Below are 17,358 nucleotides of genomic sequence, written 5' to 3' on the forward strand. Positions count from 1 at the left end.
ACCACATCCGGCGGTCTAGTGTATTGGTGAGTGCGAGCATTGTACATGCACCAGCTGTATTATTGAGGCATTAAATTTAAACAATATAGAAATAAAATTGACTAAGATACACTTTGCAATTATACAATGATCATCATTTTGAGTTGTTCATTTGTTGTTAAATTGGAGTTTTTTGTGTTTTATGATGTTATGACAAATATTGTTTACATAACAAAATTTAATTTTATGTTTACGAAGTTGACAATTTAAGAACGCTTAACGCAACATGTCAGATTCATAAAGATCACAAATTGTATTAAATTCTGGATATATAATTAAAAACCTATCAGAGGAACTAATAGGTTAAGTAACGGCCTTGGATAGATTGATCAAACATGACAAAATATGGTCAATTGTAATGAAGCTGCGAAGATCTTAACAATATATGATACTTAATCGAATTATTTAAAATTAAATACAGCATTTGAAACAGTTTTAAACCATCGTCTACCATGTTTCACATGTTTATGCGATCTTTTAAACTGTTCCTATGCATTGAAAACTTCAAACTATCAAACTATCTTCAAAAACAAGTAAAATAACTGTATGTAACCAATTTTACTTGATTCATCCGCTTACTAAATATTAAAAATGTATCAATATCCTGTGGCGCAGTGTTATGCCAGCCTAGGCTCACTGTTATTGGAAAGAACAATCTCTTGAGGATTGCCCAACAAAATTATGCTTGCAACATCTCACCAACATTGAGAGGGTTGAAAGGGTTGCGCAAAAATTAAAATTTTACTACCTTATCCCCTTCAAAAATATCTTAGCATGATGAGTCAAGGCCAGATCAGAAAATAAGACGTGTCCCGGGGACATGAAGTGAAAGTCGGAAACAGCGATTTTTGAAACAGAGATGGAGGAAAGTGTTTTTTATGCAGTACAAACTGTATTCCTCACGTTTTTCATTGTGTTCAGTTTTTAATGGACTGTTCAATACTCTGACTTTTATTCTGCAGACAAAGAATATTTTAAATACCAGATTGGACTCAAACAAAATATCTCACGTTGTACATACTCCAGTGTTAAGTTACAGTAAGAGTTTGTTCTCAAATGTTGTAAGAAAACTATCGTATATCTCCTTTTTTGTTGTGAAGTGTCCACCAACCATATGCGCTAAAGTGTTGACTACCGATCGTTTTACAGTATTTGGATACATCTTTAGCTTAAACCGCTCTCGCGATAGTGGAAGCTGCGGCTATATAAAAACAATACTCACACACGCCAGTGAGATATGAACTTTTTCGAAAACTAACCCGTTACTCGTGTTTGATAGGCTCAGAAGAAATTTTAACCTTCGACAATGGACAGTTGCTCAAATGACGAACTCTACGACTCGCACGTCGCATTCACTACCGTTTAACGAATTAGATTCCCCAGCTAAACATGTCCTTAGATTGGCTCCAGATGACCCAGTTCTCAAATAAGTTAGACTAGGCCGTCCATATGGACACAGGAGCCAGATAGGTCCAAGACGTTGATGCATCTGCTAGAAATAATGACGATGAATTGACACTGGGCAGACATGAATTGGCACTCGACCGTCAGCAATTTGGACGTGGCAATCTTCGTTTGATTTCATTTAGTGTTAAAAATTGTTCACAATATATTCTCACACTCGTACTTAAACATAACATAACATGACTCGTGAACATTAAAAATCTCTCTTAACTGAAAAAAACTCAATCAGACTGATTACTGGGAAAATTAAAAAGCCAAGTTCTAATTTCAAAAAACCTTCCAAGAAATCAACACGTAAATCTGCCAGATTTCTTCCCAGAAAACCTTTGTTAGAACCACAGCTTCGATCTTTGCCTGTTCATCCTATAACGATTCACCTGTCACCAGCTCTCCTCGACCCACCTGTCATCGTTCGGATGACACTACTAAGCTTTCGAATTTTATCGTTTTTTGCCCATGCTGGATCGTTGCTCCCTAGGGAAAAAGGATTTCCCATAATCCTTGCGTCACCATTGATGGCACGGTATCGGCATTACCGAATGGTAGGACCAACGTGAATGTGATCAACCACCGACAACACATAAGTGCCAACGTAACGCAGTCATTGAACGTGAATGTCGTGTGAGCATGTTTGTGTGAGGTGAAAATGATTGCGACATGCAATCGCATTGAACATCTAATCCAGTTACAAAAGGCACGTGTGTTGTTGTGGGATATAAACATTTTCTTTGCGTTGGTTACAGTTATTAGAACAATACTGGTTGAGTAATCGGTCTTTCGATAACATATGTAGTTGGTTCAATTTTTCTGTAAATATTAATTTTTGCTTTTTGGAATATTATTTCCATCATTTTCATTATGCTTAGGATCGATTAAGACCTATTTAGGACGGTGTGTATGAATAGGCAAAAGCAAAATTACAAATGCTGATTTATGTACACGAAAGAAATCATCTTCTATATCTTCAAATTTTAATAACATCCTGTAAAACATGTACACATTTTACAAGCTAAAAATTCATTCTTTTTGTGTGCTAATGGTAAGTCCCAACAGATTGTGGTTTGGTGTTTTTTTAATACCAGCTCGTTTTGCGACAAAACGCTACATGAATTGTTAAACTCAGCTTTACACAAAACCAACCACACGTAATGCTGCTGACGTCATTAGCATGAAGAATCGACGAGATGCGTAATGCCGCTGACTGTGGTGCGTTATACTGACGACATGCTTTCCCAAAAATTTCCCCTCAAAATTCTCCGATTTTCGAGTTGTTTCCGGTCGACAAAGCAGGTTAGCGAAGGATCCACCGCTTAGTTGTTCATCATCCCAACATTTCCAGGCAAATCATTATCGCGCGTAATCTTTGGGGAAATGTTTTTTTTTATATAAAAAAGGCAGCATTCGAAACATTGCAAACAGTCTGACCAGAATCTAAGAATCAGAATTTTTGAGCTGTTTAGTTATAAGTAATCATGATAAATGAGAGGGCCATAATGTACAAATTTCTTCTGCATTATGAACATCCAAACCCATTTCGAAACCGATCTCGTTTAGTGCCTCTTAATGATCTTAAATAACTGTCTATTTCTTGTACACCTGGAACCCAGTCCCTATCAATTGAGAGTTGTTGGGGTCTAGAAAATAGCTCAATAAACGTTTGCCTTTGGATTTCACAACAGCAAGCATACTCAGATGAGCTTTAGCGGAGATGGCGAAACAGCGCAGCGGTAGCGAAAAAAAGCTTTGCATGCTCGATTGTCTAGGCGAAATCGCAACTATATGTCGATGGAATATTGTTAATGGTTTATGGAACTAGAAGAGAAAAAAATTCTCGCGCGCTCTTGCACACTCACACACACACACAAACACATCATATAATCGGTGGTTAAGCCGAGCGTTTCAAGGTTAGAACAATCATTACACCCGAACGCGTGTAACAATTTAAATCATTAAGCAAGGAACGTGCAGAAGCTGCTGATAGCTCGACATCCAACGTTGCGCCGATGGTAACGACCAAAGTTAGGCAACCATTACACCACTGTATACGGTGAGGAAAAGCGTGAAAATATGTCGCAACTCGTGGCCTCGTTGACGCTCGTGTTATTTTCTAAGAAAACGATTCACGCTAGCAAAAATTACGATCGCACAAAATTGATGCGTAAAATCTATGCCTTCGCCGTCGTTTCATTTTCCCTGCTGTCGGAGATTTCAGTGACAACATTGTTGATGATGTTTTGAGCAAACTGGCTTCTAAACATGCTGAACTTTCCCATTCCCGTACCAAACACTAGTATGCTCAACACGTTATGGCGTAGGCGTGATTGTTTCTGTCTGCTTGTACGTGAGGTGTGAGAGACAAAGACGGTAGTGAAAGAAAAACTACTGCTTGAGGACACTAAAAACACTGTCAGCTTCGCGAGCGCAACTTTTAATTAGCATAAAATGGGGGAGGTTAGAGAATCGGTTGTCGGCCGACCGACTGTCATTTGCGTTTGGAGCGTACTCGACTGTTGGAACTGACAGTTTTTGGAAAAATACTCGAGGCCCAACTCGTAAATTAATGGATGCGTTCCGCCTCTGGTTTGCTTGTTTGTGACTCGGGCAGACGACAGACGGATGGAATTAGCATTTTAGGAGCTGTTTAATTGAACAACACTTTTCTGATGAGCTGTGAACATTGTTGTCGTTGGGGTGGCCGCAAGGGGCAGTAAGTAGTGGAAGGTTGTTTGCAAAATTCTCCAGTATCCAGTGACTCATCCAGGGTTCTATAATAGGCTTTAAATAGTTGTTTACTTTCTGCCCTTAATTGATGCTTAATTTCTGTTACCAAACAACTGCTCTAATTATAGTTCTGTATTTGCCCACCAGCCCACCCCCCTTTTTGTACCCCAGTATACCAGTGTTTTATGGTTTAAGTGTAACAGCGTCGAAGTTTGCGTAGTTTCGACCTCACCCATTCCATATCATGGCAGCTATGATATGAAATAGTTGAGCTCAAAAGTATGAAAAAAAATATATACTTTGATACGCAAGACAGAAGCAAGTGAATTCACAGACTCATCGACCGTATAGTGATAACAATATATTAAACTGTCTCCTACAGCATATAACAAAGTAACAAATAAGTATAAAAAATATTTTCAGCTAGCAATTGAAATAGTGCTCCAAGAAATAAATCATATCGTCTTTTATTCCGATAAAGTCCTATAAAAATTCGGAGTATTTCTTTTTGTTGCGGTATGCCCTTGAACAATGATATTTTTGTTGATCATATATACTATAACTGGATAAGACAAACTTGTCAACTCTACAACTGTACAATCTCAACAAAAAAAATTATAAATTCGGTAGTCGTTACTACATATTATTTGAACATTTTAAATAAATGTGACTTGACCTTTCATTGAAGGAAAGTGAACATTGCGTGTTGTAGTGTATTTCTATTTCGTGCATCCGGTACTAGCCATCGAACTCCCTAGAGCGATATTCAAACAGCATCACGCTACCGTTAACTTACCACCATTCATACGACAGAAAGCTACAAACAATAGTCGAAAATAAAAAAAAAGAACACATACATAAAATAGTATCGAAAGAAATGACCTTTGCCATCGACAGTTTTCCAACACGCTATTGTTCAGATTGAGTTTAAGTTTTTTTTTCGTCTCTATTTTTTCAAATTCCGCTGGGAAGAGTTCTCTTCCGGCCGCTGTGCGCACCGCTCGATGTATCGTGGTGATTAGGTTTCCAATTAGGACCCGTCCAGACGAAAGCCCGAGGTTACTCGTAACGTGCACAACGTTCACAAAGCGGTTGAAAAATGAAACACTTCTAATGGCCATCCGAGCCGGTTGGCGTTGGTTTCATTTTCCAATGATTTGCTCCATTTACTCCATTGCTAGTTTGGGTGCACGCTTCTGCATGGTGCTTCCAGCTGCTGGTCCTGTTGCAGGTCATGATCTCGTCACATTTCGACACTGGTTTGTGAGGACCATTATTGTATGAAGAAGGTCATACCGTGCCGACACGCAGAGCAGATTGATTTAAACTGATCCTTGAAAACGTGGTCAAACCATCGCCCATTCACATTGGCTTCGTTTCGGATTTTAGCCTTCCATTTGATCGAATGGACCCTGGAGCTTCGAGTAACAGAAGCTTGATTGATCTGCGCACCACATCCTTAGCTGTGCTGTATTATTTTCCCTCACACGGAGTGAAATTGGAACCACTCTACCAATGCCGTTTTGATTGACGTATGAGTGCCAGCCAAACGGTTCCTGGTACTCCTGTGCTCTTATGCTACTGCGTTATGCTTTTATACTGATAACAGTATCACACAGGGTGTACGAGCTGCGGTTGGTGCATGGAACCTTGTAAAATCCCTCAGCAGCTTTGTGATGAAATGTGCTATTCATTGCGATGTTGCTGCATCAGTGCGGTGGTTCCATTTCATTTTGCCAGAAAAAAAACACGAGCTTCCGTTCACCGATATCTCGGCCAAACTGTAACCAAAGATATTAAATGAGTTTTCAGTTTGCTCATCAATCAAAGTATTGCAATTAGGCCATCCTAATAGCCCAATGAAACACGCTCACATGCACAAGGTTAATGCTTGGTGACATGGTAACACAGCGTCCCGAAATAAGAGTAGTGGTGCTCTTATGGAAGTATTTGTTTCAACCATGATCTAGTTCAAAGGAATAAAACCTTTTCATATGTTCAATCAAGAAGAATCCACATCGTCTGATTATGTTCCGTTTCGATTGACATTTCGATCAAAGCGGTAATGATTTGAACCAAAATACTATTTCTGGTATAAAGGCTATTTCCTGCTATAAACAGAATTCTTATAACTCTATTGAATTCATTTAGTTCCAGATGTTAAGTGTGAAAATCTTAACGTAACTGTGCAGATGTAATACAGATTAAGTAACAACGTCTAATATATTTCGTGCTTAGTAAAGACGTCTACAATACGTTACTATTAGTTACGTAATTCCGTCATTACAACAGTTGAGTTAACTGGAAGGATTTTAAATTTTGTTATTCATGTTCTCTTAATTTTTCCATGTTTTAGACATACCAATTCAAGCATCAATAAAGAAATTGCTATCAGCTGAACAAACTGAAATATATTTAAAAATGTTTTCAAATATGAATAGACGGTTTCATAAGTTATTTATATATTATAACAACAGGTTTTATCCGTTGCTGTGTTCTATTAAACAAGAAGGATCTCTAAAATATAAATAATAATATAAAATACGATTGCAAAAATGATTTTGGCACAATTGGCATGGATCGCCAATAAATAATGGACTTTTCTTTAATCATATTATTTTAAAGTTGTTTTAAATTTTGAGTTATACAATAATCCTAGATTTTGTTCGCTAGACAATTCGTTTGATTAAAAACATCGTGTTATAATCTTTTTGATAGTGATAGTGTTGTTTTGAAAAGGTTTCCCGTGGGATGAGGAGGAGGCTATGCTGATGTCTTTATTTGAAAACTAATAACCAGGGGCGGGAGGGGGGAGAAGTGCGTAGCGATTACTAAAATCATTAGCGGCGGAGGAGGACGGGGAGTTGCTGTGGTCCTTCAAGTCCTTCGGAGGCACCCTTGTTACAAATTTATGGTCCTCACTCGACGGCGCCAGACGCGGTCGTCTCCCGTCTTTACGATAATTTAGACCCGATCCTTCGTTGGGGATAGAGTGGGGAATAACATCATACTTATTCATACTTATCATACTTATTTATCTATAGCTATAGTTATCTAATAGTAAACAACTTTCTAGATTTTATATTTTAAAGTGCATTACTATATCATTCCAAATCAGTTCGAACTCATCCGAACCTCAAACAAATCAAACCGTAAAACTAACTGTCATGAAAAGCGGATCGATTCCGATCATCAATCATTCCTTCTGGTTTGACGTGAGTAAATTTAATCTATCGACCAATGCTAAAGTAAATGGAACGTACCGCGACTGGACGCCTGTAAACAAAAGACAGACCGGACGACTTCTTTTAAGCAACCGAAATGCATTACTCACAGCGTAAAAAGCCATGTGAGGTTATCGGGAGATGTAAGTAAAGAAAAACTCAGCAATTTGCCTCTTCCCAACTTTTTATTGACATTCAACAGGCGTTACAGACGATCTGTCTAGGTATATCCCCGTCAAAAAAGTAAATCTGGCTTCGGGCGAAACTAAAGCAGTGAAATCGAATCGGCATTAAGACGTTTATCATTATTGATTTGATGGTCAAACTTTCTCCACTGCCGTTTTATTGCCTTGTTATATGTTTTACTTCTGATATCCGTTTTGGATGATGTAGTTTTGGGTGATGGAGAAATGAGTAAACTTTTCTTCACATAATACTACAAAATGCAGTAAAAAAACTTTTCCTTCATTGTTCATAAAAACATCGTTAAACTGAAAAAAACTACATCGTACATAACCATGCAAAGGTAATGGAATTAACTAGAAAACAGAGATACCGTAAACACACGCAACAGTTTTATTTTCGGTAATCTCAAGACCGAATGGTGAACGAAAAGTACACCGGAAAACCTCAGTGCAATATACAGTCCGGAGGCAAAACTATTCCTCTAGGTGAAATATCCACCAACAGGAAGTCGTTGGTCTCGAAAATTGTCTTCCAACTTATCTGACTATTTATCCGAGATTGTGATGATGCATGGACCACGAATCATTACAAGTCCAAAAATCAAAAAAGAAGGATGCAAGGACGACAAATCATCCCTATAGCTTTAGCCTTAAACACCACCAACCGTCAACACCTGAAACTTCGGTTATAATTTGACTAGAAGCCTTCGTTCCAAGCACGGTTTGAGCAAGATAAATGTGATGGAGAAAGAAAACGAAAAAAAAACAAACTCGCTGTTCGTTCAGGAAAGCAGATCTCCAAGCATGCTGAAAGAAAACAGAACAAAAACTATTTACTTTCGTTTGAAAGTGCTCAAATTTCTGCCATTTGTTCTATTTTTCACTTGTTCAAGGTCTATTTTGATTTCTTTCTTCAGCGCAAAGTCAACCATACTGTTGGCAATACTGTGGGAAGGCGAAGCTGTTAAACCTTTCGCTTAAAGATGAGACTACTTTCAAAGTGAATAGATACGAAAAGTGTCATCTTCCTTAATTTAGTGATTCTTACGTTTCTTATTTTTGCTTTCATTTTGATTAAAATTTAATTTGGGTATTTATCATTCGTAGCATAAGAAGGGTTTTCTTAGAAAGAATCAGGAAGAACTAAATTATGTTGATAATTTAAAAAAAGGAAAGAAATTTCACAAAGGGTTTCACGTCTTTGATTAACGCGATTTTCTCACTAGCAAAAAGCGCAAATTACTTACATAATCGAAAATATGAAAATCAGTAGTGTCATGGGAGTCTTGCACTCGTTTATCACGTCGTGCCACAACCAATAAACCTACAACAAGACTCAAAGGATCACATGCATTAACGACATTGAGCAAATTAAACCGTTTAGCAAAAGTCATTTCGCCTCATTGCGCTGCATCTAAAGGACGTCCTTGCCTGTTCTGGTCACCTCATAGAGCATGTTAGTTTTCCGTTGTTTCATCCAAAGCACCTCGTTCCTTGCAGGATGCAGAAAAGACCAAAGATCCTTGTCCTTGCAATATCTTTACCCATCTACCGCCCTATATCCTTCGTACTCCAGGGAGCATGTCAGAGAGTGCTATAAAACGTTACCGTCGAATGAAATATTCAGAATCCCTACATTACCTCGTATAATATCCCCATAAAGAGTACAAACATGCATACACATACACGTGCACACAGACTTACGTGCACAAACACTTGCTAACAATCGCGGGGCAGCTTCCGGGCAGCGATACCTGTGACGACGGCAATGCTGGCACATTCCATTCTCCTTGACCATTTTAACGTCATGCAACAAACATGCCGGAGCGTTAGTTAGTCAAGCGAGTCGCAGTAGTTGGTTATTGTGTGCAGTGCCAGTACACGTTCGAATACAAAGCAAACGGAAGAATGGATAAGTCCCACTGGTGACCTCGACCTGATACCTGAAGTTCACCGTGTGACTATATGGGGTGGCATGGGCATCTCAACGACCGTCTTAAAGCCATCGTGGTCTGTGTCCACCCATATTATAGGGAAGGGAAATACGGTAACCGTTATCACAAACCCTTAGGGCCATTCTTCACGTGTAACCTCAATATAATTCTTTTTACATCGAAGTTGTATCGTTTGGTTTCTTACTTTCTGCCCTCAGCTATGGTTCACCTTACCGGAATGTCTTTCTTTGCTACCAAAACCTCCCTACAAGCCGCGCTGCCGGAGAAGGTTCAATTCAGTGACACCCATTATATATGAAACGGTGTTTTTTTTTTGCCCGTCTTTTAAAGGACGATAATGGCTCGAAGAGAGCAAAAAGTCTCTGTAATAGCTTAGCATTACGAACAATGAATATGATGACGGGCAATTTGTGAGAATAGTAGTGCACAAAGCACACGTAAATGCAAACTCAAACTAGGAGAATTAATGTATTCAGTTAAAATCGACGGATTACATCGAAGAAAAGGTGATGATAAGAATCCAAATTAAACATTTAAAGTTTCACCACCGTTCTTGAAAAATCTTGTATCTCCACGGCAATGCAAACGATCTGCGATAAAAAATGTGAAGCAGATATTTCTATGCAAAAATACGATAGATCTTGTGAACCAAAAACACCAAAACTTACTCAAAGATTATTATAAACATATGAAAGGAACCCTTACTGCTTTAAATACGTTTTTGATCGATTGCACAGTTTTGTTCGCCTTGTTTCATGTTTCCCAGGTTCATTCTATCTTTCAGATGCATCGAAAACATTCACGGAGTCATCGGAGGTAAAAAAAACTCGAATGACAAATGCAAGACAAGCATTTCCTCGAAATCCAATGAAGATGCCAATAGTTTGGTTCACGATCTTCGATTGCTCGATTTTTTTTGCAGAGCAGAATGTTAGTAAGAAACCGTCTATACCCGTCTATAACCCATTTGGGAGAAGCCGAACATCGATTTGACGGGAATTGCAAAAAATTCGAATGCAACCAACACTAAAGTTTGTAACTGAACACTTTGGCAAACGCCTTTCGAACGATGATAGAATAAGTTTTGATAAGAACTAGTTTTCGGTAGATATCATTTAGGAAATGCTCAAATGGTTCTAACATCGAACCACTATAACTATAACAGTATAACATTATAATCTAACATATCTTTGGCATTTAGAATCAAAATTCTTCTACACTAGAAGCGTTGTCCAGTGAATCGATTTTAGCTATTTCATTGTAATACTAATACTTTATCACTTAGGATTGCATATGGTGGAAACAATAAATCTTCACAAAACAACAGTACAAGTTCTCATTTTTTTTATTAATTCCAGCGGTATCCAAACATCGAGCATCATTCTTAATTAAATTTGTCACACCCGTACTTAAGCTTTTATTTTACATTTTCCGTTTAGTTCCGCAACGATATTACGAGCATATCATTAAGTTTGTGGTATTTTTGTATTTGTCTCGAATTTTTTGACGAAGCGCCAACAAAAGGGCAAAGCATTACATTAACATCAAAAATTGCTGAACGCAATCGACGAAACTAACACAGTACTTAATTATTTGTTACATTTTAGGGACACTAGATTTACATTTAGAATGTCTATTTGTTCACGAGGAAAGATTCCGTATGGTTGTATAATGCAGTAAAAAGTTTGTTTTGACTATTATTCTATCACTTATACAAATACTGCAACCATTTAGCTGACTCACCCTGTGATTGTTCTCAATCGAAATTTTTGGTCGAATAAATTAAAATTAATATGTTCATAACGTTTGACATTTACAACAAATAAAAAAAGTGTTTGTATTGTCCATGCTATGTACACTTGGCGTAATAGTGCATTTACTGTTATTAAATTTCATATCGCACAACTAAATAATTGTCATGCACATACCAAATTCAGATGGATATCTGAAATGTAATTATTTAGTAAATTCTATGCTGATGAAAATGCAAAATCAATTTCCAACGAATCTCCACAACACCAAACACCGCCAATACATACGCACCTTCACAACACCACGAGGCCTTGTATTTGGGATGGGAAAATGAGGTAAATCTGAAAGGAAATATTGAGAGGAGGCACTATATCATGCTCGTCCTCAAAATTACTCCCAGCGCCTCAAACTGATCCATACACCTCTGCCATGCTTTTATCTTCCCCCTAGAAGCAGGGAAGTAATGGAATGATGGGCTGTTTTTGTAACAAAAACCAATCAACTGACCCGTTTGGATGTAACGAACATAATGTAAAATAACATTTGATCTACGCCCTCAACGCAATGAAAGTGGAAAGCTGAGATGGGAATGATAAATAAATATACAACCACTGAACGAGCCACTCACACCGTGCGTACCGACTATGGTTAGTGTGTCACCGAGCGTGGTGCAATGTGCAACATTGCGATACCTTTGAATGCGCTTCGAACACCCCACAACTGCTTGCCACTACTCTACCGTGTGGGTTTCGTATAATAATGTCAGATTACCGCAAACGCAACTGGCCACAAGCCTACCTACCCAAGGCTAGGCTAGGCTAGGTGTGGAAACCCTGTACGGTGGATCATGATTGGCGGAATAATGCAATACTTCCTCCCGCAGTAAAATCAAGACTCATTAGTTCGGTAGTCGAGGCAAAGTATGGGCAAGTGAATGCAGGGATGCAACAGTCATCAGCAACGTTCTGTGAAAATCGTATAGACGATCCGAACGGTGTTCATTTGTGCTTAATTAGAAGAATTCAATTAAACTGATCAACGTGTGCGTTCGGCACATACAATTTATCAAAGTTTCCCAGTTAGTAATATGCACGGATATATTGGAAAAGCAGTTCTTAATAAGGGAATTTCGTCATAACTTTATACACGTATACCCAAGTGTGAATAGCCCACAATGATTTTTTTTTCAGCTAGCTATTCTAAATTCCCTATAAAAATGTAAGAAATTTCAATCTTTTTGAAACATGGAAATTCTATACACGTTAAGTAAAACATGTATATAAACTGGGTTTGCCACACGAATTTCATACGTATGAACCGCTACAGGCAAAGATGTTAGATATAAACAATGAATTTTAGACCTACGGAATTATGTAGGTAATCGAATAATCCCTAACCTACCATATGGTTTAATCCATAACATTTCGAATTTAGTAAATAAATACAATATAAATAACTTTGTATTTAAGTTCAAACAATGTAAGAAACACAAAAGCACTTAGGCTAACTAATCTTCAACACTTCTTAATCTGAAAGGTATACCGTCATGACCAGTGATTCTAGAGAAACCCACGTATCTTGAATATCCGAGATATTCTCCGTTTATATGCGATATTAAGAGTTCGAATGCTTAGTTCCACCTTAAGAAACATTCGAACATTCAAAATTAATATTTGTACGCTTATTTCGACAATTAAAATGAAATTTAATTAGAACAATGTATATGAAAATAAAATTTAAAGAATGTACGGAATAATTTGAAATTTGAAATCATTTGAAATCATTTGAAATCATTTGAAATTTATAACATACTGCTCTTCGAATCCGCATAAGTCGGATACCGTGTAGCTGTATATCTCAATTACATTATCAAATTAACCTATCTGAAAGAATCCTCTAATATTCTCAGTTAAATGAATAAGCGTTGATAATCGATGCAGGAGGCTTCGTTGTATCATAAATCATTCAATTGGAACAAGCAATTCGTCTCGTTCGAGGTTCTAAGAGATTCACCTCGTCATTGAGTAGCGTGAGGGAAAATTGGAGCGTGTTTGCTATTTCGTGCATTAGGTGAATTGTAGCTTGTTGCCGTTACTTTGTAAACGATGGTAGTGCAGTATCTGGTAATACCTCACGCGATAAATCAAAATTTGGTAAAAGTGAGCACATACTCTTAGCCGCAGTAGTACATGTTTATGTAATACTTTACGGACCCGGTTGTGTATTAGTAGCGGTACCGGTCGTCACACTACAGGATCGGTCCAAAATCCTTTCCATACGAATCCCTCGTACTAAGGACTGATTATACGCTACGGATGAAAAAAAGTCAAAATTAGTCAAAAATGGATACCAAGACCTCTAGACCTACCTTTTAGACCTTAAGATTGTTCTGCTTATAAAAAGAGGAACACTTTAAGGAACTGCTGAACAAACATATTCAGAAGATATGCTTAAAAGTTTAAGAAACCGTCTTTTCCTTAACCAAGTTCTAGAAAGTTTAAAAAAATAGCAATCGTCTTTCTTTGAAAAAGCAATTCTAATGACAACCTTCCCATAACTAATTAATCATTATTAATTTATCACCATTTATCATTTCATTGCTATTATCGACACAAAGTAGAACTGTGCGTTCTGCGTAACTAAACCAAAGGTTTCATCTTATGAAGGAGTCTCTCTCAATTACCTGCAACAAGCTAAAGATGTCGATTTGTAGACAGCATTCAACATACAACACCTGCCAATGGCACACCATAAAACAAGAACATTTTCTACGGCAAGCAAATGCAGTTCGTGCCGCATACAACCTCGACACTCGATCGACATCATCAATGCTTTCTGTCACACTTATCCAAATGGAGTTTTATTGTTCGCCGATGGAAATCGATCCAATAAACAAGTAACAAACATCTGCAGAACGAATGTTGCCAGAAGCGGCTCATGTATTCTGTGTGAAAAGTCCACCATGGAACAAGGCTTGGGGTATGAAAAGGAGCAACAGACTAGCGATAACCTGTACGAACGCATTACTTTCCCCTTTTTGGCTCGTGTATCGCACAGCAAAGTACACCCCATTCGTTCGATAAGTTAGCTAAATAAAATCACCAATTTTCACCCAAAAACCATGCACCCAAACAGTCAAACAACATCGGTCTGTGGTGTTTGTTTAATAAAAAAAAGGGTTGCCAAGAAAGCGACGACAACAGTGCCTAACTTTGTCCACCACTGCCGAAAGCCATAAAGTTGTAAGAAAAACCCAAAAAAGGGCAACTTTGTGCAAAGTTCCCGTACTACGGTTCCACACTCAAGACCACCGAGGAGAGCAACTTTACACTCCAAACTACCAATTTTGTCGGTCACAATCAGCATAACGGATCACGGGAGGCTGCGAATATGGTAATGTGAGCCTCAGTCGGTACGCCCTGGCCGGCAATTCCATACAAAGTGGTTCCATTATTCATAGCGTAAATAAATTCGTTGCAATGTTACCGGGTGGGTCCCTGTGCGCATGCATGAGTACGCAATGGATGTGCATGATATTGTAAACGACAAGCAAATAGGGCTTTTTATAAGTTTTGTTGTAGTGTTAAAATAGTAGAAAAGGAAAGATGTTAGGGCCTTTTGCTGGGAATGTTGAGTGTGCTTTGCTTTGTGATTTGTTGAGAGAATCATAATTTTTGAGCGTAGAACATAAAGCCATTGGTCGTTTATGTACTTTCTAGATTTGCACAATAGACAAGGTAATAAAGTTTATTTTAGGAACTGCTTTGATTATCATATAGTTTAAAAAAATCAAACTAATTATCGCTATGTTCATTCTAAGATTCTTCGGCTACAACAGCTGCTCGTTATCCGTTATGAGGCATTAAAACTTGAAAGTAATCACCTCTATAATGCATTCGTCAAACAAGCGATTTAATGTAGTCCTCTGTCTGCGTAAAATCGTGACCCGGCTATCCAATACCAATACTACTGACCTTAACTGCGTACGAAAAAAAAGGAATTCCTGAAACCTAACAACCATTTAGCATTCCGTTCACCTACCTTGAGTTGGACCGCTTTGAAGAATCCTTTTTTCGATCACCCGTTAAATTTTTTAACTCCTTCTGTCGTTTCTTCGTCTCACGCCATATCCGATAGTAAAGGAAGCACATGACGGTGACGGGCACATAAAAAGCGGCGATCGCCGTACCAAATGTAATGTAGTGATTGGTCTCGATGAACTGAATGTAGCACTCCTTCTCGGGCACCGTTCGCTTGCCCTCGATGTATGGCCAGCTGTAGATCCAGGGTGGCCACAGCAGCAAACTAATTCCCCAGGCCGCACCAATCATGATGGCCGCCCGGGTTGTCGTACGTTTCGCTCGGTAAGTTAATGGGCGCGTTACACTGAAGTACCGATCGAAGCTGATGATTAATAGGTTCAGCACGGACGCGTTCGACGCTAGATAGTCCAGCGCTAACCAGGTGTCGCAGATGTGTGGTCCAAGCGGCCAGTAGCCGAGCAGCGTGGTGACCGAAAACAGTGGCATCGATATGAGCCCGATCGCGAAATCAGCAATAGCGAGCGAAAACAGAAAATAGTTGCTGATCGTTTGCAGCTGTTTGTCGATTTTGAACGAGATCATCACCATCACGTTACCGGCCACAGTGAGAATGCTCAGCACCGTCGCGATGATGCCGAGGATGATAATCTGCGCTAGCGAGTAGGTCGGTTCCGAGTCTTCCGCCAGGATGTACAGCGTTCCGTTGGCGGTAGGCAGCGAGTCAGCTGATGGTGTAACGTTGTAGAACAGCTCCTCCACGGCCATGACCGTCGTCGTTGCGGTTGGTATCGATGTCTCCGTCGTGTAGCGTGACAGAAAGCTGTCAACCGTCGTTCGCTCGAACGGAAAGCCACCCATCCTGCTGTTGTTGATGGTAGTAGTACTGGGCAAGCTATTTTTACTACTCTACAACTCCTGCTGTACTCGTGGTTGGCTTCCACCACCGATATTTCAATGTTCCGCCGACGTTCGGCGGTACTGAAGCTAGTGGAACAACCAGTGACACTTGTTCTTCTCAAACCGTTCGAAGGCGCTCCCTGCGGTAACGTTGGCCTGCGGAAACAGAAATGGGAAAAAAACAACAGAAAACACAAGTTTAAAATCATGGCCACTGTGTTGCGTTACCAACTATGTAAGAAAAATGTTGTTTCTGTTTTACTTTCTCCCATCTCAAACAATTCCACCTTCCCGTTGTTGAATAACTTCATTTTAGCAAACTCATGACGTAAACTCATTCGTGTGTACTCCCGTGGCTCGGCAATGTCATTTCTGCCTTCATTCAACAGCCCTCGTCAAAGGGCGTGCAAGAACGGACGCACATTGCAAGCAACCAGCGTGCGGTATTCGTGATAAAACAAAACGCTGTCAGCCGTGACAGTTCCGTCCCATCGTGTATAGATGGGAGCTTCCCTTTCCCTGCGCTAAAGTCACTTTGGACTGGCTGTGCGGGGCATGCTGTACCGCTAGCGCTTTCAGAGCACTTTTATATGGTAATGCGCACTTGTTTCTGACTTGTGCCCGGGAAACGTCACTTCACATTCCGATCCATTAGCAATAGAACAACGAACGCGAACGGTAAACAAATGGCAGAAGAGCAAACAAACGATTTAAGGACAGGATCAGGGAGGGGATCGATGTACGACCGTTTCTTTCGCCAAACGTCCGTTTGCGTTGGATTCTTGATTTTTGGTAAGTGTTGAAATGCTTAAAAGTTTCATTCGTCACCGCTGTCGGATGTTCGTGATGGAATCGTGAATATTTTAGAGCTCCTAATTTAAATTCTAAAACCCGCATTAACGATTTTATTAGCGAAACATTATTTTTATCTTGATGCACTGTTTTAATCCTAGCAAAACTCTGTCTATTCCATTTTACAAGAATAGTGACTTTATATTTTGATCACTATAAGTATTCAGCTTAAAGAATATTATTAATTACTTATTCTATTAATGAAGTACAGTCGTAGAGCTGTTTC

At 39.0% G+C, this 17,358-nt stretch overlaps 1 protein-coding gene across 1 annotated transcript in view; it reads right to left on the bottom strand.

Moving 5' to 3' along the window:
- LOC128296959 (muscarinic acetylcholine receptor DM1) overlaps nucleotides 1-16,241 on the bottom strand; it is a 30,795-nt gene extending 14,554 nt beyond the window's left edge. Inside the window, exon 1 of the mRNA XM_053032500.1 lies at nucleotides 15,382-16,241. Within this exon, the coding sequence (XP_052888460.1) occupies nucleotides 15,382-16,241 (860 nt within the window). The remainder of the gene's footprint in view (nucleotides 1-15,381) is intronic.
- Nucleotides 16,242-17,358: the final 1,117 nt, after the last annotated feature.

This window comes from Anopheles moucheti, chromosome 2 (genome assembly GCF_943734755.1).
Source record: "Anopheles moucheti chromosome 2, idAnoMoucSN_F20_07, whole genome shotgun sequence".
Lineage (NCBI taxonomy): Eukaryota > Metazoa > Arthropoda > Insecta > Diptera > Culicidae > Anopheles > Anopheles moucheti.